The sequence below is a fragment of the Sphaeramia orbicularis genome, chromosome 22 (assembly GCF_902148855.1).
Source record: "Sphaeramia orbicularis chromosome 22, fSphaOr1.1, whole genome shotgun sequence".
In the NCBI taxonomy this organism is placed as follows: Eukaryota; Metazoa; Chordata; class Actinopteri; order Kurtiformes; family Apogonidae; genus Sphaeramia; species Sphaeramia orbicularis.
Window position 1 is genome coordinate 44,631,174 of NC_043978.1, and position 27,722 is coordinate 44,658,895.

Below are 27,722 nucleotides of genomic sequence, written 5' to 3' on the forward strand. Positions count from 1 at the left end.
TCACCAAACATTATAGATACGTTAATATCTTTTTCCACATCCAGCAGGTTTCCTGTCATAAACTACAGGTCTGGACTCTCCTGAGCTTCTGGGGCAGCCCTAAGACTTCCCACAGTTGGAGGACATTTCCACCAAAGGACATGGGTGTACACACACACTCTGTGACACACACACACACACACACACACACACACACACACACACACACACACACACACACACACACACACACAGTCGTCCTCCAGAGGTGCAGCAGCAGCCCGCACACCACCACACTGTTTCTATGTATGTGCCGTCACAGTGCAGACAGAGGTTGTAAACATGGCGGCGGACGGGATGGTGCTCACCAACCACGACCATCAGACCCGAGTGGGGATTCTGACGGGTAAGGACACCATTTGATAAAATGCGATAAAATGGTGCTTAAAAGTGCACACCGGAGCCGTTTTAGCGTCGGTAACTTGTGCACGTCGCTGTCACGATACGAGCTGTCTCCGCTGCAGAGCTAGCTAACGTTAGCATGTATGCTAACCGGTACCGTTGGCTGTCATTGGTATATCGTTAGCTTCTTCACAGGTGGGACAGATGTGGCATTAGCATACTAACGGTTTTATTTGCCAAGTGGTGTTTGTATACTGAATGTTTGCATGTGGATAGTGGCTGTCATTTTCAGTGTTGCACTAGATAGCTACACCACAGTGTAGTGAGACATTTTAAGCAGCATTAAGTGAGACAGAAGACGGGGAAACGTCCGGGAAAGTCTTTCAAAATCAGAGAGGCTTTCCTCGGCGAGCATGTGTTGTAATAAGTATTTAACCAAAATGGCGGTTTTATTTTGAAAGCAAAAGCACTATTCTTCCGATATTATTGTGTGGCGTGTGTCTACCTTGATGCAGAGCAACGTTATATTTTCTAGCAATATAGCGTTACCGAGCCTACATCAGCTGCATTATTCATGTCCCTTTGCAGATCCGAAATACTGGCCGCTACCGAGGGTGCTTTGCATTCACGTTTATTCATTAATATTTTGACAGTCACTCCATTCGGGATTAATGTCAATGTTTGAATTTAAAGCAGAAACGTGTATTTTTAGATGACAACGTGTTAAATCGCGTATTTGGTCAGTTATTAAGGTGTAGTTAGAAGGCAAAGCGCAGCGCCAAATCAGCGGTTGTGCAGGTTGTTTTAGCGGCTCCACTAATGAACACAGCTGAGGTTTGGCTGGGAGTCGTGCAGAGGGGGACGGGGACCCGCACACAGCCGGTGACAGCCACCAGTAGCCCCGCTGCCTCTTACCTAGGCACAGAGACGTGAGAATAATGCTAAGAAGACGAGAGCCAGCAGCTGGCTGGGAAGTCTGTGGTGGTTTTGATGAGCTAGCATGTCGGGCTAACAGCAGCTAACTCCAGTGTCCGTCCAGCTGACAACCACAACCTCCTCTCACATGTTAATGTACGGTCCTGCTCCATTCATGTGTGCAAGTGTGTTACACGTCTGGTTTGGGGGGAGGGGGCATTCTGATTTAAGGAGGAAGCTCGAGATGGGGGTCAAAGTAGGTTAAGGATTTCAATCAGGGCACATGTAGGATGAGGTACTGAAAGATGGTAAATCTGCAAAGATTACACCTTATATTTGGATCATATACCTCCATAGATGAACCTGTGACACTTGGGCATCCCTGAAATTACAAAAGCAGGAGAAGGTATGGTGGCTGAGAGAGCACACTGCTGCAGCTTTAGAAAACCCATGCAAGTAGACCAAACACAAGCTCACTAAGAAAATATATTCATCCTCACAGCACAACTAAATACTAGGATGCACTGATTATATTGGAAGATATTTGCTCATATCAGCCAGTAGTCACTGATGACAGTGGCAGATATTTATTTTTGTTTATTTTTTTTTTTAAATGTTTGATTCAAACCTAATTTGATGAAGGGCTTAAACATTTTAAAATATTATCAGTCTTTATTTATAATGATTCCTATGTTGAGATGGGATACATAACAAAAACAAAATAAAGTTACAGAAAATAGCATTGTTTTCTGCATCAGGTATCGGCTATATAATCCGGCCCGAATTTTGCAATCGGAGCATCCCTACTAAATACAGAAATGCACTGCAAGTAGTACAGGTGGCAACACAGATGTTTCTAAGGGACACACAAAAATCTAATAATAAGCTAAAGCATGTATCTGCATCTTGAAATCACAATAGAATAAACCAGAATTAGAATAAACCAAAGGTTGTTTTATAACCCACTGATGAATAGTTCTGTAAGTCTCAACTTTTTAAACAGTAAATATGTCTGGTCTTGTTCATCTGTCCTTTCGTATATTTGCAATGTGTTTTCTTATTGCTTCTTTGTTGAATTGTGAAAGATGTCTTCATTTGCTTGCATTTTGTCAATTTGCATGTGTTTTCTTAAAATGCAGGGTGTAGTTGGGCCCTCTTGGCTGGTGTAAGCAGGAGCAGGAGATGCTTGATAGTCACACATTATAGGTGTGATCGTTTTAGTTGAATATAGGTCGTGTCGGTACCACAGAGGGCTAATTTCAAAAATTGGAAAGCACTCAGACTACAGGTGGTTAATACATATGTTTTGTCTTTTTCCTAGTAAAAACACAGAAGATCAATGTTTTGCTTCTTGAAGGTCTGTGTGGTCAGGTGAAAAAAAAATCATATTGCACATATTGAGGGCAGTATTGCAATTTTGATGTGATTCTTCATACTTAGCAAGAAAAATGCAGAGATGAAATGTTTTAAAACATGGATTTGTTTCAGTTCAAGCATACAACAAATAGTAAGAAAAATACAAGAACACACAGAATTAGTGACTTTGATTTTGCATGTTTTACACAGTACTTCTGCTCAGCGTCACAGAATCCAAAGTGTATTTATTTTATCCCCCTTGTGCTGTTAAATCACCCCAAATCCTCCTATATCTGAACCTTTAAATCACCGTCTTTTGCGATTACATAATTGCACCAGCTGATATTGAGATTATGGTTGTGATTTGATTAATTGCGTGGCCCTCGATCCTAGTAACACACTTGTAGCTAAGTCCATATTAAGCCAAGGCTTTGTGTCATAGATCATACACCATTGTGTTGTATGGCCTGGGTGAAAAAAAAAAACACTAATTGTTGTTACTGTAATACATATTTATATTGTCATTGTTAGCATTATCATGTCTAACATATATTAAGGGTTATATGTAGTTTACATTCTCAGTCAAAACACATTACAACTTACTTTTACTCCTGTATATTTTGATTGTATTATCGCGCTAGTTTTAATGTCCTTTCTCTGGATTTGTGAAGATTTTGGCAAGCGTTTTGTCATGTGCTGGTCATAAAGAAGCATGTATAACCATAAACAACCCTTTTATTAAATAATGTTGGATTTTTTAACTGAACATATACCAATTTTCATAACATTAAATCATAATGAAAATGAGCAAAATGAACACTAAATCATACAATCAGGAGCCACAGGAGTGTTTTTGTCTTTATTTGTATATTGCACTGTTTTTACTGTGTTATGTCATTTATTTTTTTTTGTCTTGTTACATCTTTGATGAATTATTTAGACACAAACACCTGTTTTCTTCAACTTCCAATCAAGACCAAAAAGCAGCTTTAATAGTGGAAAGGAATGATTTGACATTTATTGGGATAATTATTCATTACTGTCTGATATAAAAATGTTTATCTTGAGAAAATTTTTGACCATATGAATATATCCCAAGTCATAACAACATAATAGATATGTATGAATCAATTCACAGTGAGTGTGAAAGCGGAAATCACTAATTACAAAAATATATATAGTATTTTAATATATACTCCTCTCTTACAACATTTTGATTAATACAAGGTCAAATAATAATTCAAATATAATATAATTACATAAAAAGTTGTAGCAATTATAAAGGATCAAGGATATCTTTAGTATCACAGAGTGGTTTGTTGTACAGTCAACGTTAAGTGCTATACTGCTATACACATCAGGGACATAAATCCATAAATGTAGCCTACACATTAACATTTTGTCTTTGGTCTATTGGTAGAACATTAGATGTCATTACCTATGTTGCAGATCATTGTGATCGACATTTGTCATTGTTTTCTTGCATTCTTCAGACTTTGTCTGCGTATTATACATAATGGAATAAAATACAGTTATGTTTTTGAATGTAAGACTTCTCTTGAGGATGAATACAACTTTAATCCTGTTCATTACCTCTGCAATAAAGGAGCCACTCATTGGCACTTGTTGGTCACATTAAATAAAATGTACATTTATGTAACTGCTTTAGAGTCAGCTCTCAATGTAATTTAGTATTTTTAATAATGCACCGATGTTCATTTTACATGTTTATTTTATATTACATACATTATTTGTCTTTTTTATCTAAAATATCCTCAAATGAATAGAACCTGAATTGAAGTGGAAATTAAATCGTATTGGGATCTTGTGAATCAGATTAATTGATTTGGAAAATCAGTGGTGACACCCAGACCAAGCATTGAGTGTTTGGAGCAGTTACCTAATGTAGCTTTGTATTAAAATCCATGCTTAAGAGATTCTGTGTGACAGTTATAATCTCAGTTTTTGGACAGGAATGAGGCAGGCTGAGCCACACACACCACAGGCATCCTCTGTGTATCAGTTGCAGCAGTGTAATCACCCATAAAGTACACAAATACATTTTTACCAATAAAATCAAGTATCTGGCTTTTGGTTGAAGTGAGCAAACCTCACTGATGAATCCCAGGCTTTAATGTCAGTGTTGGACACAGACACTGCAGAACCAGTGAACGCAAACACCAAAGTAGATAAACTGAGTCATCTCTAAATATTTGTGACCTATACCCTAGAACACCAAAGTTTCACAGGATTCCTGCCGTTGCTTCAGAAGATTTAGAATACTCTTGTTATCTTATATTTACAACAAATTAATATAGCTGATCACAAGACTTCAGGCCTCAATGAACTTTAGAGAAGTTGCTTTTTTGTGTGTCACATTGACTTCTTACGAACTCAAGATAACTCATGTAGGCTGGTTTAGAAAATATTTTCACAATCTGTCATCATAAATGGAAGCTTTTTCAAGTTTCAGTCTCCAACTCTTTGTAGCAGATGTAGACAGTCAAGGTTTTACTTTGGCTGATCAGCTTTTTCTCACATAAACCAATTAAAAACAGAATCACTGTGGAACAATGCTTAGAGAGCAATAATGTATAATATTGTTATTTGATTGTCATAATTACTACTAATAGAATTAAAATAACGGTGCATAATATAAGGAGGGATGTCACTGAAATGGAAGTTGTTCATCTCTTTGACAGGGGGCTTTATTTTGCACAAACAGCAGGAATGTGCACTTTGAGCATGTGACGCTTTGGCAGCTGTCACTCTGTGGCTACAGTTTATGAAATCTACACAGCCCATGTGCAGAGCCAGTAAAATAGAATTCTAAAAGAACAGTAGGAAATGGATGAAACATTTCATTTTAAACTTAACCAATCCTCTGAATAAAAGGCGAGTAATATGTGTTGCTGTGTAGGTTTATTTTCTACATCCAACACATGAGCTCTGGCTACAGCTAAATTTTTTTTTCCCATTATCAAATAATCTTTGCTTGAAATGGCCTTTAAAGTCTTTCATATCCTAAAATGGAATATCAGATCACGTGTAGGTTAATAGAAAAAGCAAGTATTCACATTGAAGATGCTTAAATGCTTGCTTTTACTTGAAGAAGTTAATGAAACAGTCAGTCGTAAATGAATTAATTTTCGGTTACTTGACTAATTGAGTAAGTAGGTTATTATTTTAGCTCTAAATAAATGGTCCTTCATTACAGGCATCATAGGCCTTCATTATATGCACAGTTTGGTGAAAAAGTCACACTGCAATTATGAGGCAGAGAGAGACATGGAATTTATTACATTGGGAAAATATTACACATAATTATAGAAGATGAAAAATAATAAAAGTGCATTTACCTAATTCAGCACACACCCATTGGAAAGATGAATACTCAAGTTCAGTACAGGATTAGGTCAGTACTTGATCTTTTGAGATGGAGGTTGAGGACCACTTTCTGTAGAACAACAGACATGAAAACAATGTATTTGCAGCCTTGATGATAACAGTAGTGACATAGGCTACGTTCAGACTGCAGGCAAATGTGGCCCAAATCTGATTTTTTTTTTTTGCACACATGTGACTTGTATCCAAGCCATTAAAGACAGTTTGAACAGCACAAATCCGATTTTTTTCGAATCCAACCCAGGCCACTTTCATCGTGGTCCTATATTCGATACGTAGCTGATATTTTGCAATGCGACTTCAGTGTGAACGGCCAAGTCACATTTATCCGACCTTTATGTCATTGAAATGCAAAAAATGTCACAATTTTGTGTCCCAGGAGGAGGAACAGCGGTAAAACATATTTACTTCTATTAACACAGTGTGTGCCTGTGTGTGATCACGTATTACATCAGGACCTGTTTTGCACATGCGGGTCACTACAGGGCCGCATTCTGTTCATACTCAAAACTGATAGAAGTTGCATTTGATGTGTAATATGAACGAGCACACAAAAAAATCAGGTTTGACCAAAAAATCTGAATTGTGCATTAAGACCTGCTTTCTGAATGCAGCCATATTGACTATCAGTATGTCTTCACAGGTGGTAACTGTCTGCATCCCATTCATGCCATCAGAGGTGGATCTCTGCTCGTGAGCTAAATGAGTCCTAAACCTCTTTTTCTCTTTTCTCCAGTTAGTGACAGCTGCTTCAAGAACCTGGCTGAGGACAGGAGTGGCGTCAACCTGAAGGATCTAGTCCATGATCCCTCACTGTGAGTCTGCACACGCAAACACACTGAAAACATTTTACACGCTCAAAATATTCTGCTTATTGCACTTTACCTGAAACAGATGGTATTCGTAAAGAAATGCAATGGTTTGCGGTTATTCTTGTTAACACACAGTATCACAATTAAAATAAAAACAACAATGTCAAGTGTTTATGGCTGTCAATCAGAATCATTGTAGGCTACATATGCTCTTAATATAAAAATTATTTTTATTGTGGTGCTTATATAATGTTCACTGTAAATGAAATAAAATGAAATGTTTTATTTTCTGTGTGGATCTCAGGACTAGTAGCTGTTATGGTAATAATTAATGTGGATTCTAAGTAAATCAAATAAAGAGAGCCTCCATCCTTTATTGCAACACTTAAAACACTTGCTTGCAAAGGTTGGTGTTTTGATATTTACACATATCCAAAAGCCTGTCAATGTCCACTATGAGAACGTTTAAGAGTGTGTATGTTTCTCCTCTCGACCTGAAATGTAGACTAGCGTGGTCATATTTACCAGAGAAGACCTTTGCCTTCACCCCTTATTAAAAATAGGCTGTATTTGGTCAAATAATTCATATAAAATGGCAATAACATACGCATATGTGACACATCTTAGTCAATACTACAGCGAGGCTTTAAAAGAATACATACACAATATATACTTTTCATACAAAAGCTATCAAATCCATTGTCACATTTGGAATAATAGTGGAATATTAGTGTACTTGAAATGTACTCTCTAACAAATATGTGCAGTCAGACTAATTATTATTAATATTATCAGGCTAACTGCATCTCCGTTGTCTCTGCAGGCTGGGAGGAGTCATATCAGCCTATAAGATCGTCCCTGATGAGATTGATGAAATTAAGGTACATATCTTTGTGTTATTCTCACTTTCAGCTGCATTACTTTCAGTCTTAGATGGCAGATGTAAGGTGTGCTTCCATTTTTTTATCATGAAAGGAAAATACACTCAATAGAAACAGTAGCAAATGTTTTACTATATACCTCCTGGATATCTGTGTCCTATTAGTATATGGTAGGCAGGCATGTTGACATCTGGACCATAATAACCCCAGGTGAAGAGGATGCTTAGTGTGTCTGTTAATGTTGTATGTGTGTTGTTATACTTGTGTGTGTGTGTGTACAGGAAACACTTCTGGACTGGTGTGATGATCAGGAGCTGAATCTCATCCTCACCACTGGAGGAACTGGCTTTGCACCAAGAGATGTTACTCCAGAGGTACACACTGACTAAAAGATTTAAAAACAAAAATAATAACCTCATTAATAATTATGATAAATCAGACAATTTAACAAGCCCTGTCTGGAAAAGATTGAAAATATATTCTAACGCATAATACTAGTATATCATCCAGGCAGGTTTGAAAAGTCAATAGTAAGATACCTAGATATCTATTGTAAATGGTTGATAAATAGCAATAATTCAGGCATAATTTTGAGAGGAAATAGAAGTAGGTAGGGAAAATAAAGATATTTAACTTCACATCCCATTTGCTCAGTTAAATGGTTAATTACTTGAATAGAATAGAATAGAACACAATACAATACAATACAATATGCTTTATTGTCATTGCAAATATACCACTCTACAGTGCAACGAAATTTAGTTTTTATGTTCTGTAAAGTGCCCAGAATTATAAATACAGAATGCAATTATAAAAGCAGTTAAGTATAAAAATATAAAATCAGTCAAGTAAAAACGCACACAAAAACCCCAGAGTCCAATATCAATAAAAATGCGCAGATTGTAGAGGTGTTATGTTCAGTATCAAGTGCAGTTGTATTTGTCAAGTATAATAAAAAAAATATAGAGTGAGTGGTGCAATGGACATGTATTTAGATATTTTCTGTTACTATTTGCATAGCAGTAAGTTATATAAGCAGTTGATATTGTAAAGTGTCTGTTTATTTGACCTGGTTTAGAGCAGCCACGGCTCCAGGATGGAAACTGTTCTCACACGTGGTTGGGTGGCTGGAGATGGTTTACTATATAAATTCTGACTGTATGAATTCAGATTTATTCAGTTAGTTGCTAAACTATTTCTGCACAATATTAGATTATTTGGATGTTACACATAATTATTACATTCATTAAAAAGTATCTTATTAGTATTTTGCAGGAGTATATGAAATTCATATTTTTTATTAATAAATTAATAACCAGAAATTACAGAATGAAAAAGGTTACTATTTAATTTCCATGTAATAATTAACTAAAATACACCTCTTTTTCATACACTTAAAGGTTGTGAATGGTCATGGGAATTATATTGTCAGGTTTTGAAAAGTTTTAAAGTTTTGTCTGTAAATACATGCAGCAACTCTGGTTTTCAGTTTAACGTGAGTAGGATCTGTGACACTGCAAATATTTTGGAGCTAATTATAAACTAGTATAAACTAATTATAAACTTGTGTGCATGTGACAAACCCTTCCACTCTGGGTGCCTGAGTGCAACTGAAAGTGTGAAAAACTTTATGTAAAGTGTGAGAACAGGAGTTACATTTTATAATGTGTATTGATATGTTCTAGATTTACATAGAGAAGATATCATGTTTGTTTCCTATTCTGTGCTGACATTAATGTTATGTTCGGTAAGAGGGGGTCTTTAAACAGCTTTCATAATTGACAACAAAACAGTAATAGCAGTTTCATTAATTGTACGTGCACTTGTGTAGCCCTGACCTAAACATGTGGTGCTGTTTTTGCTTCAGGCCACCAGAGAGGTGATAGAGAGGGAGGCTCCTGGTATGGCTCTGGCCATGCTAATGGGATCACTCAACGTTACACCACTAGGCATGCTGTCCAGGTGAACACATAATATAATTACACTGCTGACTGTTAGCCTGCTAAGTACAGTATGTTGTGTACATCCCATGGTGCTTATCTGCTAATCTGATTTATTCTAACCTGCTAATCTCTTACTTATTCTTTGCCACCTTGTTTCTAGGCCAGTGTGTGGGATACGTGGTAAGACTCTGATCATCAACCTGCCGGGGAGCAAGAAGGGCTCTCAGGTACAATTCTGTTTACTTCCATCTGCATCCAGAGGCAAGAACATAGAGGCTTACTTATGGAAAGTAATGTAACTGGATTTGAAATCAGTGTTGGAGCCAAAATACATTTTTGTTTGTTTATTCCTCTTTTTTATTTTGACCTTAATTTAATAATTGTTTAGTGGATGTGGCTGTGATGATCGCCACAGGTGCAATTCATCATGGGTGTTGGTATGGGTGTGGCAAGATTACATATACCTGCTGTGTGAGGTGGGTGGTGTGTTAGGACAGCCCCAAATAATTTTCTGACCTTGAGACAGAGTAAATTAAGTTGGTCGGCATTTTCAGTGTTTTTCTAATGTGAAGGAGCCTATTTTGCTTATTTGTAGAAAGTATATGGAACAACAATTGTGACCTGTAATGAACACTTGGACTTGATATTAGTGAATAAATGGATTGCCATATCCAAAGACAAAGAAAACCAGCCGGACATTCATTCATGCACGTGTCAAAAAATACAACAGGTTGAACCTTCCACACCATAGTAGTGGCTAAAGGTAAAGTCACTACAATCAGATCAAACTTGGAGGAACAAAATTAAAACATATCTAATCTTATTCAAAGTTATTTATTTCAGTGTGGCAGAAATTCCTTCTGAAACACTAGAAACAACTTGGTAGGTCTGACTGCTCAGATGCAAAGCAAGGGTAAAACTTTAGGGGTGCATTTGTGCTGGCATATCATTGGAACAGTATATTTAGTGAACTGGTTCTTAAAACTGACCAGTTTGTGGAAGACAATGCAGCAGTAGTTCCTGGTGCTAGTGATCGGCGTGGTCCATTTGTTGTGCATTTGACTCTAGGTCTTTTGTGCTATTTGTAATATAAAAATTGGAGGAATGGGCCACTCTTCACACAGAATATTGTGGAAAGCTTGTGGAAAGTTGCATCAGGCTTTTGTTTCAAGTTGCACAATTTAAAGTCAAAGGTACCAAACATTAACAAATGTTCCAGTGAACTTTTTTGTATTTAAAAAAAACTGACTCTTTAAAAATGTGATTATAAAATGAAAGCTGGAATTAAAAATTACTTCTAAAATAGTCATCTAACTGAATTAGGAAGGGGAATATATATTTAAATTAAATGCTATGATCATCACTGAAAATATCAGGATTTCATCCATTCATTTCTTTTTTTATACATCTAGATCTAATTCTGGCTGACTAATGACATTATGTTATGATTTAAAGCCTTTTCATTTGCGTAACTGTAGTTTTTGTGTCTAATAACCTGTTGTGTGTTGCTATGTTTCTCCAGGAGTGTTTTCAGTTCATCCTGCCCGCTCTGCCCCATGCCATCGACCTGCTGCGTGAGGCCACGGTCAGGGTTAAGTCCACACATGCCGCTCTGGAGCAGCTGCCCTCCCCTTCTCCTCTGCTGACCAACACACACAGCAACATGCACAGCAACACGCACACCATGGAGCGTGGTACCCAGTGCGAAGAAGAGGAAGATGAGGAGGAGGACCGAAGGAGAGGTCGACATGCGCACAATCACCACCATCACCAGCACGGCTCCTCCCACATCACCGCAGCCGCGATCGCTGCCAAGGTAACCAGTGTGCAGGACGCAGCAGGACCAGAGCTGCCGGTGGAAACTTGGTAGATAAAAGTTTAATGATCCCTGTGGGGAAAGTGGGTCACTGCAGCAGCACACTACTGTACTATAGGCAACCGCTGGTGAAGCGCTATAGGCTGCTGCATGGCTCCGAATGAAACGGTACACAGTAAGATTTTATAAAACTCAAAGACCATAGAGACATTTTGGATTTTTTTGGTAAAGCTCAGGGAAGACACTGGTTAAAGAAGAAGTATTTGTGGAATTCATAAAAAAATTCTTGAGAAGTTAGCAAGGAAATGCATCCCAGTATTTAATGTGTAGACCCCCTTATACTTGACATTATCCTGTAATCAGTGTCTGGACTTAATCCAAATGCACATAACCAGACTGGCCATACAAGTTCTGGAGGTGTTAGTTTGCACTGAGTTTCAGAGCAGCATTGCCGTAGGAGACTATACCATCCCAGTGGTGTGTAAAGTATAAACATGTAGATCTTATCATCCACAGATGAAGTGGAGGCATCGCTCCACTCTGGAAACCTCCCAGTTTAAACAATGCAAAATCACCTGTATGGTCTTTTTAAGATCCTTATTGTCAGACAACAGCCACACGAAGCAGAAGCTGAGCTATTTTAACACTTTTTAATTTATGACCTGGCATCAGAATGTAGAAGTGGTTTCAAATTGTCCAAGCCACCAAATCATTTGCTTATCTGTCACTTTTATCAATGTTGGAATATTTTTCTGACGGTTCTGCATTGCAAAACTCCTGCGCTCCAATGTTCCAAATTAAACAGCAGTGAAAGAGTTGAGCTTTGGCAAACCCAGGCCTTTTCTCTACTCTGTTTCTACATTATGTTTATGTTAGACATGCTAATGGACAATAATAATAATCGTATATATAAAGAAGACATAATATTAGAGATAATAACAGCTGTGTTGACATGGAAAATCTGTGTAGGGCTTTTATTACAGAAAATAAATCTGGAGTCAGTATGAGGATGATCAGTAGAATTGATGGATATCAATAAAATCATATCAATTCCCATGTATTTTCTGACCTTACAGTACAAACAAAGTAGCCTATGGATGCCCCAACCAGTGTGTCATGTGACCCTTACCCTATATGTCATAACAGTCCTATGAGAGTACACCCAATGACTCCCCTCAACTTTGGACACATTCATATTCGTTGTCCAGCCTGTCAACTCCCCGTAGCACATTCCACATTGTAAAGCAGTTACTACGTATATCAGAGTGACATAATGAGAACTTGATCAGATTTCACTATGTGTATATCTGCATCATATCCCCAGATCTAAATGGGGTCTTGCATTTTTAAAGCCCTGTATGATATAAAATTGTCTTTGTGAGTTATCCGGGTCTAGAGGCTTTTTTATTGATGCGTACTTTCCATCGATGAGCCTCAGTCCATTCCACCTCATTCCTGTGTCTGGATGTGAATTTGTTTGTGGTCACCTGTAATGCATGTATGTGTCATCATCAGACGAGTCATGCCGTGGTCATGGCTAAGGGGGGTCCCTACCTGCCCGGCACCACATCCTCTCCTCCCTCTCATTTCACCTGCTCCTGCACCCATGAACAACAGGTGAGACAATCGCACACACCCCTCCTCTCCTGCCATCAGTCATTTCATCACCATGTCTGTCAGTCACACACTGCTGGGCTCCATTCTTTATACATGGATAACTGGGCTATCCAGACATAGATTTGTCAGTTTTCCAAGGAGTCTTGATTTGTTACATAAGGAAGTCCTGAAAATGATGATATGATTTGATAAACTGTAAAGCCAACCATTTACATTACATTTTTAATTACCAAGAAGACAATGGGAGCAAGGGTCAAAAATATCTCTATTAAAATTAATGGAAATGTTATATGTTGAGATATTCAGTGAATTGTCTGTTGTGACCTTGACCTTTGACCTTTTAGACTTTTTGTGGTTCTAAATCCTGGCTCTATACATGTCTATTTGGAGTTTCAAGGGTACTTAATAGTTTACAAAACATATTGTCTTAGATTGAAATATGGTCTGAGGTCTGAGGATATGTTGATGTACATTTATACAATAGATTTATAAATCTTTAACTAGATAGAACCTGTAACGTGAATCTATTGTAATGTGCAGACAGTGTTTTGAGATAAATATTCCTTTTGAGTAAAACCCATTCTCTCATTAATTCTCGAATTTCACATTTTGACCCAAGATTGTATCTTGGAAACTTCAGCCAACCAGCATTTTTGACTGGATTTTTCTTTATCAGTGACTCACACGTGGTAAAATTTCCGTACTTTTGTTCTTGAAGCATTTTACTTGTAAACCAATGTAATTTTTTCGCTTGGTTTACACAACCTCCACCTGGAGAATCATGCCAGAGAAAAGTAGCCACTGTGTGCTCTGATTGTCAGTTTCCTTTTAAGTCTGTCGTATCTTAAAAACTGTGCCCAACTATGTAGAACCTCACAAAGATTAAACCATGTATAAAGAACCGGGCCCTGATATGTAGTGAATCAGTGCTAACGTTGGTAGTAGGCTGCAGTTTGTAGGTGTGATGGCCATTTACTTTACAGTAAAACCCTGTTGTGTATTTTATATGTAAAAATATCAAACCATTTTTTCCTGTTAATGACTACACATGATATGATAATGTGATGAGAGGAATAGGTGGCAGAATCATCCCTACTGTATGTCTCCGGTCAGGCTTTGATGCAGATGCTGCTACTGAACATACTAATATTTTAGTATTCATGTCACTTAAACTGATACGTCATCACAGCATGCTTATTTTGTAAATCTTTTCTTCAGACAGGTGGTGTGACTCACAAATTATCAACCAGGTCTGCATTATAGTACTTGTCTACTGATTTCCTGTTAATAGATCATCTTTCATTCATTTATATAGGCCCTGTTCACATGGTAATAGTATTAGTTTTAGAGACTACGTCTTAAAGCTGCAGTGCTTGATAGTTTTCAGTGCCATTGGTCGTTGCCTTTCAGTATATAGCAACTCAAATGGTCTGAGAGGCCATGAGATGTCTGCATCTATTCTATCCCTATGTTTTCAGGCACAGATTTGGCTAATGACATGTGTTTTCAGGCAGATAGCTGGTTCAGCATGTAAATGGAAAAAACACCTTTATTTACCAATCACTGATCAGATTTCACATACTTCATATTTAGTGTTTTTCCCCCTGATTTCAGCCTCTTGAATCTTTACATCCATAGAGTGAACAGTGTATTATTTTAACTCTGTTTTACCAGGTCAAATACAGGCTTTGTTTTCCTGTTTTCAGTCGGCATTATTAATGAAATACTTGACAGTGTTTTGGGTTTAAATTCAGGAGCCTTACTCAGCTGCTCAGTATAAAGACAGTGGTGGAGGTGTGTTCAGAAATTACAAGGTCTACTGGAAACTGTAGTCCAGTGTAGTTTGGCCTATTATGTAGTTATTGAGTAGTGACACAGCTGCAAGTGAGGTAATGTTTGCTGGAAATGGCTAGCTTTTTGCATTGCTCGTAATGGACAGCAGCACCCACATGAAACACATGTCCTTTTTTTTTTTTTTTAAGACTAATGAACAACTTTGTTTAATTATGATGCATTACGGTACAAATAAGTTGTCTGCTACAACACTAGATGATTCTACTCATATATGTATATGACTGAAATCCCATTTCAGTAGAATGAGGGTAAACATTAAGCTCTGTTTTTCTTTGTACCTTTACATTTGCTGTATATTTAAGGCCATACTAAACAGCCCATGATTTTGTCGGGAAACATCAGGGGTTTGGACTCCGTTTTCCCTTGTGGTGTGAAGTTTACCATAAGAATAGACAATTAGAAACAATCACAACATGTTTGGCAATTAAAAAATAAAGATCCCTCCTCTCTATTTGTTTTATATAGAGAGTGGGACTCTTGACTGTTGCTCCATAATTGTAACAGTTAAACAACTGAAGAGCAAAGATCTGATTTGATTTATTTTATTTTTTAAATTCAAACTAGCATTAAGTGTGTATGTATGTGTGTTTGTGTGTGCATGTGTGTGTGTAGATCCCGGACTCGATCATTTCTCGAGGCGTTCAGGTGCTTCCTCGAGATTCTGCCTCTTTAAGCTCCACCCCTTCTGAGTCACCACGGGCAACACAGGCGACCTCCCGCCTTTCCACCGCCTCATGCCCGACACCCAAGGTACACACAAACATACAATTGTACATGCACACACACAGAAAGGAACACTGACCATTCAGCATTGCTAAAAATGAGAATCACTTTTGATTCTCCAAAACTACGAAAGGGAATGTGACGATTTGGCTAAAATTTTAGCCGTTTTCTACGGTATGTGAGGAAAAAGTCACAGAGCATGCCAACAGGATATGTACCCTCACTGCTGATGGCTGTCTCAGCAGTTAAAAACTGAACTACAGTTCCTGCATGATTGGAGTTTTTGCTTTTTTCACCTATTCCCCAACCACTTTCTGACTCTTTATCTTCCCGTTTGATGTTTTTATCTCTTCCTCTACAAACCTGTGCAGTGTAAATGTTATAATGTGCTTCTTGTGAAGAAAAAAAAAACCCTGATGAAATTCATACTCTCAATTTGACTGCAGACATGAAACAGTCAAAACTTTGAAGCTGGGATGTAAGCATCCTAAACTCAGCCTTTACAGAATCCGACTGTTGGCCTCTCGCTCACAGTGGCGGATTAGCTTTACTTCATAAATTAAAAGTCTCGGGACTTGTGTGCTGTTTGGAATTGAATGGGAGTGAATGGGACTGTGAAGTTTTGCAAAACTGAAATTTAAATATCTTCAGTTGTGGTATGTTCACATAAAGAATGTCCCAATTAAAAACAACAATTAATGATTGAAAATGGCAAAAACTCTATTTATGCTGGAATTGTCCTTTAAGACATACTGTATATTGCCAAATGGTTCACCCAGTTGAAGAGAGATGCTGGATTTGTATTGATTCTACTTTTCTTTATACATGTATACAGGCTTATTTAAGTACGTTGTCTGTTTTCTGATCTACTCCCAGTAAAACAACATGTTGACACTGTTCATGCAAACCCAGAATGTGTTCCATTGGTCACTTCAGTACAGTGCAGTGCAACAGCATGAACTACATCAGTATGACATCTGTGTCATGTCTTACTCACTACAATTCACTTTTTTTAAACAAAAATAATGTCACTCACTAATTATTCCTAGTTGGATGAGGCATCAGATGACTCACTTTAAAAGAATTCTACCTGCCAAAAAGTTTTTTAATCTGAAACATACACAGAAAGTTGAATGGTTTTGCCAATTATCACAGAACAAAAGTTACTTCAGTTTAAGTGAACAAAAAGAGTATGAACAAAAAGAGTATTTACCAGAGAGCAGCGAGTGACTTTGACATGACTCATAACTGAACTGATGAAAGTAATGCGGTATTAATGTACGTACATTCAATTACAACTTTAAGTCAGTGTTTGAAAGGATCCTTTATCAGTGACAAACCTTTATTATTGCAGCTATCTTTAATATTTAAAGACAACTTCAATTTGGGAATTTACAGTGTTCAACTCTTGTTCGATGGCAGTCGAAAAAGGCCCGCCTTTAGAAAATTATTGTTATTAAACTGAGAATAATTCATTTTTACAGGGCCCCATCTGATAATTTGAAATGACACTGTAAATTCCTTATAAGAATGTTTTATTTTGAAGAATAATCTCCAAAAGCATTTCCTGAATGCTGAAACGATGCATGAGGAAAGTAAAATGTCATCACAGGTTTTACAAACTGCTGTGATTCCGTCACAACCATACAGAGGATTTATGTTCACCTTTTTAAAGGTAAAAGTGTTTTAATTCTGCTTAGAGTTGCAATTGTGCAGATTCCAAATGTCACAGCCTGAATTCATGTTATTTATGTTCCCATGTCATGTATTTTAGATGCTGTGAATAGATTCTGTATCTAAATGTAGAAATCTTCAGCGTGTTTTACCAGCATGATGCCAGAATGTCCTGTGAAAAAGAAGTGGCATTAAAAATTATTTCTTAAATATATTTGCATCAAGCAATGACCAAATATAGAATATCTGTGTGTCTCTGCAGGTTCAGTCACGATGTGGCAGTAACGAGAATATTCTGAGAGCCAGTAAGTTTGGAGTGTGTGTGTTTGTGTGTCTTATTAACATGTAATTTACAGTGCAACAGCAAACTTGCACTACTGTACAAAATATAGATACTCTACAGCATTGTATATAGTAGCACATTTACCTTGCTAAGAATGCTTGCATTAATGTGTCTGTGTGTGTCTGTCTGCAGGCCACAGTGCGGTGGACATCAGTAAAGTGGCACGTCGTCATCGCATGTCCCCGTTCCCATTGACGTCAATGGACAAAGCCTTCATTACTGTTCTAGAGATGACACCTATCCTGGGAATTGAAGTCATTAACTACAGAGGTGAGTGTTGAGGTCTGTGTGTGCATCCCTTTGACTTTGCTTTCAGGTGTCATATTTAAGATGGAAAAGAATCTACACAGACATGCAGCGATTTACTGTAGCCACATGTTGTCACTCATGTTATTATATTTGATTATTGTGATAACTGATGAGTCACACTGGATTCTTATTGGCTGTTCTCTGTAGACGGTTTGGGCCGAGTGCTAGCTCAGGAAATCTATGCCAAAGACAACCTTCCTCCGTTCCCCGCCTCTGTTAAAGACGGCTACGCTGTTCGAGGTGAGGCACCCGATGCTACAGTATCTAATATAACACCACTTTGTTGACAGTATCTGAATTAAAGGGGAAGTGCCTCATTTTAGTACAGTATATTTAAAGTGTCCTTTTCACAGACTTCAAAATCCAAATCTAAACCCAAATCACCAAGTGAACATGTGTTTAAATTTCCATAATTAACGTCATTAACATCATTATGATTGACCTGTAGCTGCTGACGGCCCTGGAGACCGCTTCATCATGGGAGAGTCACAGGCTGGACAACAGGTCAGCTCTAATACACTAACACCACTGACATGTCTGAATCTTTAATGGCATATCAGCTACTGTCACGCAACCACTAACAATACTACTGTGTCTACCAGTGACCACTCTGCTTAGTCCTTTTTGTCCACTCTGAGTGATACAAATGGGCTGTGTACAGTAAAGTGAGGACTGACCTCCTGACCTGAGAAAAAGACTCCACAGTGTTTCCTTTCATGCTCTAAAAACTCAACCCACCACTGAAAACGCCCACCACACGCCCTCCCACTACTTATATAACTACATAACTATACATTACTTACATAACAATTTAAGTGACCTCTGCTTCTAATGAATGCTAATCAAATCATGGGAAACATAAACAGGCTAGCTGTTGCAATAGTATTGTATTTTGACTTAATCATCAACTTAACAAAGTTAGCATCAGCATGGCAATTGCCCTAATTTAAGTGTTTAGGATTCTTCAGAGGTCTTCTTGAGTACAACTACTGAAGAAATTTTTGTCAGGGAAAAAATGCAGTTTATTTAGAGAACAGAAACTCAACAATTTGACTCAGTGCATTAAAAGTAAATGTAAGGAGAAGTTGTTTTGTGTGAATGGGAGTGAATTGGATTCAGCATCTAGTGGCCGTTTGTGGCCTTTAACTTTAAGTTATTGGCTCAACTCAATGTTTGATGCATGTATCTACATTTTGGATGGGATTTGTGACATCTTTTCTCTTGTAAAATGATGTTGAAACTTGAAGAAATAATTCCACATATACTGAAAATAAGAGAGTAGAGGAAAAGAATACAGAGACATTTGGGCCCTGTATCATGAAGCGGGATGGTAACCAGGCTCTGGTTCAGACCTGGGTTTTTGGTGTCACAAAGATCGTTTACTCCTCACTGGGGTGAATTTCCACAGTGTCTTAATATCCTGGTTTGTGAAGAGTATGAGTCACACAGACCATATAAACCCTTTACTTTATGTATATCTAATGATATATCTGAATAGACCAAATAGAGCCCTGATCTTCTAATATTTTACAGTAGGCTGAATTGGTGCTCAAAATTTTATTTTCATATTTGTTTGTTACTTTCTTCTGGACCATTTAACATTTTTTAAAACTTTGTTGAACTGAAAAAAAAAAAAAAAAAAGCTCAAAAGACCTTCCACATCACAACAATTCACATAAGAACACATCTGGCGCCATCACTGTTTTATGTGAAGGTGCTCTCATAACTACAATTCGTAAACTAAATTAAGAAAAGTAGTTCTTAACCAGGTTTATGATTCTGTTTTACAGTAATTATTTGATTTTGGTAATGTAAAGAGATCCAGGAAATGAGGCTCCTGGTTTCTAGCAATTAAAGTTCTGGGTTTTTTTTTTTTTTTTGCAGTACACGTTTGTTGTCTTTAATCTGTAAGCGACAGGGTGTCTAGTTAAACTTGAAGTAAGACATGCTAACATTTTCTGAGATTGCAGAGATCCTCCTGACTCAGTAAGGGTTGCCTTTCTGTCTGTAGCCCACCCACACAGTGATGCCTGGTCAAGTGATGAGGGTGACAACTGGAGCTCCAATTCCATGTGGAGCAGATGCTGTGGTCCAAGTGGAAGATACAGAGCTGCTGAGGGAATCTGAGGATGTAAGTTTTGGTTTAGTACTAACTGGCTCTGCATGGCCCTTGCTGTTTTAGTTGGAGTCAACATGCTTTTGCTGGCCTCTTGGTAACTGTCTGTTGTGACTCAGGGCACAGAGGAGCTGGAGGTGAGGATTATGGTCCAGGCTCGACCCGGCCAAGACATCAGGTAACAAAAAGAGAAACAGAGCTTTTTGCCATCAGAGAAATATGTGACAACTTACATAAATTCTGATTGTTTTTGTGTCTGCACAGGCCAATAGGTCATGACATCCGAAGAGGGGAGTGTGTGTTGTCTAAAGGAACGCATATGGGCCCGTCAGAGATCGGTCTTCTGGCTACAGTGGGGGTGACTGAGGTCAGCGTGCACAAGTTTCCTGTGGTGGCTGTCATGTCCACTGGAAATGAGGTACAGACACTCAACCTGAAACCAATTCACACACAAAATCATTACTTTTTCCCCCTCAGGGTATTGTAATCGGTTCATCGTCTGTCCGTCTGTCTGTCCATTCAATGACATAATTGCATTATCTGAAGAATGCATTGAGATATGTACTCCAAATGTATACTGTGGATGCATCTTGGCATGGAGCAGAGACCTATTGAAAATAGGTGACCTTGACCTACTTTTTCAAGGTCAAATGGCCTTGTGCCTTGTGCAGTTATAATATTTGAGTACTTTCACATATAAATATGTATGTAATAAGTTTTACACAAAGACAATCTAATCTAAATTATAGGGCAGTAACTTTCAACAGAATCTTACACTATATTTGGTAGATGTTGGTTTGCTGCTGACCCAGGATACCATGTCAAATCATGTGTGTCTCTATGCAGCTGTTGAATCCAGAGGATGACCTTCATCCAGGGAAGATCAGAGACTCCAACCGCTCCACTCTGTTGGCCACCATCCAGGAACATGGATACCCTACAATCAACCTGGGCATCGTTGGAGACAAGTAGGAACGTTTTGGCTTTAAAGAGGAAAACTGCTCTGGTGGAGGTATGTAAATAAGTAGTTGTTTCTGTGTTGTGTTCTTGTTTTTCAAGCCCTGATGACCTGCTGTCAGCTCTCCATGAGGGAATCAGTCGTGCTGATGTCATCATCACCTCAGGGGGGGTGTCCATGGGAGAAAAGGTAACCTCTGACCACTAGCATCTGTCCACATCCTCTAACTAACATTTCCTTTATATGTATAAAACAGGTATTCTCCTTTGACAGAACTAATATCCCCCTGTGTGTGTGTCTTTGTCAGGACTACCTAAAGCAGGTGCTGGATATTGACCTTCATGCTCAGATCCACTTTGGACGAGTCTTTATGAAGCCAGGGTGAGATGGAGTTGTGGTTTGGGAAGGTGGAAATTTAAAATAGAGTATTATATCTTGAACTGCTTCTACTAGTTCTGTTTTTACAGAATTGTCACTGATTGTTGTTGTGCTAATGATCTCTGTTTTTCTATTCCTTAGTCTTCCTACTACCTTTGCCACAGTTGACATTGATGGAGCACGGAAACTCATCTTTGCTCTGCCAGGTACTGTGCTCAAGTGCATGTGTGGACAACAGGCATATAATAATAAATGTTTTCATCCCACACAGTATTGGTCTAGACTTAACGGTTCCAGTACAGGCAGTTTAAAGGAGAACAAGCTGAAGCTTATGTGTGAAGACTGAATGTAATGTAAAACCAAATTCCATTGAGAGATCTAAACTGTTAGAAGGTTAGCAACATGCCATGCTTATCTCGACTCAATTTGCCATTTGATGATTCACCACAGTGAGTCCAACACAGGAAGTAGAGGATCCACCTCCTTTCAGATACCCCACTTTGATGCCAATGTGAAACCATATTCCATTTACTCAAAACACCTTGCTACTCACTCAGAAGAAGTATTTAAGGAAATCATTTATGTGTAGGATCAGGTATATCTTTCATAATGCCATAAGTATTTTTTATTGTAGCTCTTTTAGTTGGGATATTTATTTAGGGTATTTGTACATTGAAATTAATTGATGTCCTTCTGAACTACTATGACTTTAGTCCCTGACCTTGGTTGGAGACCTGCTTATTCACAGCTTATTTCATACTGTGTCCACTCTGCTGTGTGATTCAAGGCCACCTGACTTATTGATGTGGGGATATTTTCATTAACTGATTTTTTGTTATTATTGGTCAGACAAGCTGAGACACTCCACAGTAGACTTTCAGTAAAATAATATAGCTCTTGGAAAGATGGCAGTGGTTCTAACATAACACTGCTAAGATGTCTATAAAGTAGAACCTTAAATTAAGATACCATAATATAATGAAAGTAATGAAATCTGATCTCTCTCAAATGTATTTTAACCATCACAAATGGCACTGTATGTTATTGTCCTGGTAATATTTTTGAAATTCACTGAACCAAATGAATTTAATAAATCTTTCTTGTATTTGTTGTCTAAAACAGCAGCTTTTCCAACCTTGTAATGCACAGTAGTTGCCCTGGGAGGTACTCCAGACAGTACACTTTGCTGACAGTGTGTTTTTGCCCTAGCACAAGGTCTCCTGTATTTGTTATGACTGTAACATCAAGTATAAATATCTTCACAAAGTGCAATAAATATAAAGGAATTTGTCTGGTTCCACTGGTGCAAAGAGACTTCAGCTTCTATTTTGCAGACCTGTGAAACATGATTAATGCAAATGGGAGTGGATTAGACCATGTATACATACACAGACACCATGTAACCCAGTGTTATGTTGTCTTCCAGGTAACCCAGTGTCTGCAGTGGTGACATGTAATCTGTTTGTTATTCCTGCTCTGAGAAAGATGCAAGGCATTCTGGACCCTAGACCTACAATTATTAAAGCTAGGGTAACTCACACTCACTTGCACACAGGGTTAAATGCAGAAGGCATTTAGCTGTATATGATGATTGGTGTACTGTATAATGTTCTTTACCTGGTTTTAGACTTAGTTTGAATAAACAAAAAACACTTCACATTATTAGTAGCATTAGATCAGTATTGTAAATCTATTAGATATTGTGCTCTGTTAAAGAATGAGCTCAAGGGTAAAGCAACCCATATTTAGTTCGATGAAATTGTTTAATTTGAAAATTATCTTGTTTTTATGATCTTATTGTCCAAGTCTGAATGGATCATGTCCCTGACTTTTTGTCCGTCTGTTTCAGCTTTCATGTGATGTTAAACTGGATCCCAGACCTGAGTACCACCGCTGTATTCTCACATGGCATCACCAGGAGCCACTGCCCTGGGCACAAAGCACAGGTACATAAATGCACACACTCACATGGGAATTTCTACAAATAAAGAAGAGTAAACATCCTTTATTCTAGGCAGTTGTACTTCATCCTTGTTAGAAAATTCACAAGTGATGGCATACCATTTATACACTGTAGAATTATAGCGAGTAGGTGTAATAATTCATAAAATATTCTTTAAATTTCCAAGGTTGTGAATCAATATGTCTAGTCAGTTATATGTGATGAGATTGAGGAGGAGGCAAAACAACACAAGTGCTGTGTTCCTGTTACATGGTTAAAATCTCGTTATCACTCGGATCAGAGATGAATGACATAAATTGTCTCCCTATAGTGATAATTCTGACCTGGACAGACGTGATTACGAAGTGGTTTTCCTCTTATTTAAGGAAATACACACACGTAGCTCACACACATGCTTTGACTCACACTGGTTGACACGTAAATGTCCTCTGTTCTCCAGGCAACCAGGTATCTAGCAGGCTAATGTCAATGCGTAGCGCCAATGGCCTGCTGATGTTACCACCTAAAACAGAGCAGTATGTGGAACTGCACAAGGGAGAGGTCGTGGACGTCATGGTCATCGGACGGCTATGATGCAGGTACTTTATATTGTCTACTGTTTTATGATGGTCACTTTGTCACACTTTAGCGTCTGTTAAGCTTAGTAAATGGGTTAAGAAAACATGTCACCATGGTAACAAGCCACCAAATGACTTTTCTCCACAGACTTTAATGTCACTCGCTACCGATTACCATGGCAGTGCCAGGACTTCCTGTCTGGACAGGAAACGGGCGGGGGCAGGAAGTGATGCATGTCTACCTGGTCGCCATTAGCTGTGATGTCATATGCAACAGCCAATCGGAGCCAGCGGAGGCTGAATCCTCATTGGTCTGCTCTGAGGAGATCACTGTATTTCAATGGAGAAAAATGTGAAAAAAATATAAAATATGAGATTTATTCTGTAATATTATTATTATTATCCTGATGATAATGATTATTATGATTATTAATATTCTTAATTAATATTCTATTTATTATTATTATCATGGTTCTGATTGAATATTATCATCTTAGTAGTAATCATGCCCTCTTCTCTCCTGTTCATTTGCTTTGTGCGTTTCCCATTTTCCCCTGGTAGATATAGAAATATAGAGACTCTTTTCCTCCAGTCCTCCTGTACTCTTTTCTCTCTGTCCCCTTCTTTCTCTTCTTTGTCTTTTTTTCTGCTCTTGCTTCCTGTATCCAGATATAGAGACTCCTTGATAACCCCTTCCTGCAGTATCACTACATCCCAGGACACAATGATCCCTAACATCAGGCTTCAACCGATATATCAACTGAAAGCTGATAAAGACATTTCTTTATTGAAGCTGCTGATAGTTTGTGCCAGTACAGTAAATATGACTTTTATTGCCAAAAAAAAGTTTGTTATGTCGAGATATAACAGCATTCATACTATACTGAGACACTCATGACTCTCTATGAAGCCATGAAACTCTTGGGTCAGCGGCTCAGCTTTAAGGCAGGGTGAGGTAGGATTCATCGCAGGTTTACAGACTTGAGTTAAATCCTCAATTGTCACATTGAAATAATTTCTCTGGTCCAACATCAAATATAAGCATGATGTTATTAATAAAACGCATAAAAACCTGTCAGAGGTGGGCCATTCTGACCAACCGATGTACGGCATCCTCCTAACCCTGCGTTCAAGTGGTGTTTGATTTACAGGAGTTTAAAGTTTACACCTTAAAGTTCAGTCTGTGATAAATGCACCATTGCGGTCCCTGTGTGACCTGTATTTTTAAAAGGGGTCACCCTACTTATTTTACACAAACGTACCAAGAAATGAAGTACCATTCAACCTGTGAAAACAGTTTTATATTGTCATCTGTGGCTTTATAAACTGAGAGTGTTTGTGGAATTTGAAGGACTTGAGTGTTAACCAGGCAGAGGAAATGTTAAAAGAGATTATAATGATTTGCACTAATGTAGGAGCCAATTTTTCTACAAAATTGGGATAATTCATCCTGCTTTGATCTTGTCATATCTTTTTTTTTTTTGGTATCTTGCAGCCACACAGTTACATGGAAGTCTCATTTCTGGATTGCTCCCTAAAACCTCTAAAGGTACCCTGCTGAGCGTGAGCACTAGTAGTGTTATAACGAGTAATGTTTTCATGAGTGGGTCCCTGTTTGGTTTATGTCGTATGCATGTACAGTGTGCATTCCTGCCACTAGTGTCACCCTGTTCCACTGACTGACAGCTGGTGGTGGTGTTGCAGCAGTAGATGTAGCAATGCTCCATCAAAGGCAGAAAAGACTGCAAGCTCACACATATTGATGTAAATACTGCCAAGTTTAAAGTATTTTTAAAAATTGTATTTACAGAAGTTTTGTGAGTATGGAAAAATAATCACATTGTTAGGCCTCAAGTATACATGAACTGTGTTTTGGTGTGAGACATGGGGCCCTTTAAGTAGCTAAAACATAACATTTAGTGGCCTCCACTGTTTTTACATCTCTTTCCGCCCATAAACCAAGAGAAGATGAAAAGCTGCTTCACTGAGTTCTTAGATATGATATCCCCAACTCAGAGAAAACTCCTGACATCACTTGAAAGCAGGTGTCGCATTCAGGTGCTTGTTAACTACACAACTGGTGAATTTCTACCATGACGCTGTTAAGGTGCTTGTAAATGTCAAAAACTAATACAGTTCATGACTGTAAATCAAACTTTATCATTTGACTGCTTTTTTCCTCAATGTACTGTATGTAGTCAGAGCCACACTGAAACAGCTGGTACATTAATGTGATAGTCTGCTGTTCAATAGAAAACTTTGATATTCAGCCCACCGTTAAAGTTTAATTTACTCCTAGCATAAATAAAACACAGGTCAGTTGGCTGCACTAACCTGCAGATTTAACACTGACGTTAAATTGTTTACCAATTAACAAGGACCATACAAATGCATCATATGCAATCTGTTATACCCCAGCATTCACTGAATGCACCATACCTTACCTCCTCTGGGTCCCCTGATTCTTCCTGTCAGTGTCAGCAGTGCTAAACAAACCCAGATGGTCAGAGGTTAATGCTGCATTCAAGTCATAGTGAAACTGCTGTACAAAGTTCTGTCCATTTTTTGTTTTGTTTTAATTTTAGTGGTACTTAATGCAACCAAGCTGACATGATTGATATTTTTTCATCTATGTCTGTCACAGCTGATATCAGAAGTTTGAGTAATCTTTCTGGGTTTTCTGGGATTTCTAGGTTCATCTCTAACCCACCTCATTACGCTTGTTAATTATGAGAGTTTTCAGATTAGAAAGCTGGTGTGCTATCTCTGTTCATTGACATGAATGCAGCACTAGTCTGAATTTCTGAGCTTTGACCCCTCTTCTGATTGACTGATGCAGTCTTCCTCTCCCCTTCCTTCCTCACCCTCCCTCTCGTCCTTTTTTCCTCCCCAGTTTCGTCACGCTTGCATGCCCATAAATGGGGAGGGGGCGTGTCTTTCTCTTTGGGCAGGTTTAATATCCAGGTGCAAGACCGGAGTGCAGCACCTGGGCGGGACTTCTGATCTGGCTAATCATTTAATTTTAGGACAGTTTTCAATGCAATTATCAGCGCAACAGAGGAATTTTTAAACATCCAGGTTCTGGTACCAACACTGTCTTCTCATTTCTTCTTATAGCTCAGATGTCAGAAACTTCCCAGTTACCTCAAATGCACCACATATCTATAAGTGGCTCATGCTGTGGTCATGTCATGTCAAGGGAAAGACCAGGGCAACATCTCATTGCAGCAGAAGTATGGAAGTAGTTCTGTATATTTATCTAGAATGCCTACATGCAAGTAATTAAAAAAACAAAACAAACTGAAACACACTTAACCACACTTATGTTTTCTCCACATCTGGCAGCTTTTATTAATGATAAATCAATTCTGACATGAACGCAGCATTAGAGCACATCCTGGCACCTGCCCAAGGAGGACCAATCAAACCCAGATAGATCCATTTGAGTAAGAAGAAGCAGGTAATTGATAAACTGCCTTTGTATCGAGTGATTCGTAACACTGGACTGAACTCAGTGTCACACTGCACACACTATAAACTATGACCAGCACTTGTAATGAAGCAATGACACAGCATTCTACTACTACTACTGTATAAATCTAATGAAGAGGATGTTTTTTTTCTGTAATGATATTATTGAAACTGAAGATGAATTAATAAAAATAATCCTGATTATTCTGTACTTCTGTGTTTTGCAAGATTTTTCTCATATTTAATCTGA

At 38.2% G+C, this 27,722-nt stretch overlaps 1 protein-coding gene across 3 annotated transcripts; it reads left to right on the forward strand.

Moving 5' to 3' along the window:
• Positions 1-321: 321 nt before the first annotated feature.
• On the forward strand, positions 322-27,683 carry gphna (gephyrin a). Of its 3 annotated transcripts, XM_030126419.1 has the most exons (24): positions 322-385; positions 6,794-6,872; positions 7,693-7,750; positions 8,032-8,124; positions 9,618-9,712; positions 9,854-9,920; positions 11,216-11,509; positions 13,025-13,126; positions 15,593-15,730; positions 17,640-17,682; positions 17,853-17,990; positions 18,177-18,269; positions 18,478-18,533; positions 20,041-20,160; positions 20,265-20,323; positions 20,410-20,563; positions 20,992-21,113; positions 21,205-21,292; positions 21,411-21,484; positions 21,623-21,687; positions 22,908-23,011; positions 23,331-23,427; positions 23,884-24,022; positions 24,150-27,683. In XM_030126419.1, the coding sequence occupies exons 1-23, from the start codon at positions 322-324 to the stop codon at positions 24,015-24,017; spliced, it is 2,337 nt and encodes a 778-aa protein (XP_029982279.1). In that variant the 3' UTR covers positions 24,018-24,022; positions 24,150-27,683. The 3 variants fall into 3 exon arrangements, with proteins under 3 accessions (XP_029982279.1, XP_029982281.1, XP_029982280.1); XM_030126421.1 differs by lacking the exons at positions 13,025-13,126; positions 15,593-15,730; XM_030126420.1 differs by lacking the exons at positions 13,025-13,126; positions 24,150-27,683 and having other exon boundaries at positions 23,884-24,017.
• The last annotated feature ends 39 nt before the right edge of the window (positions 27,684-27,722 follow it).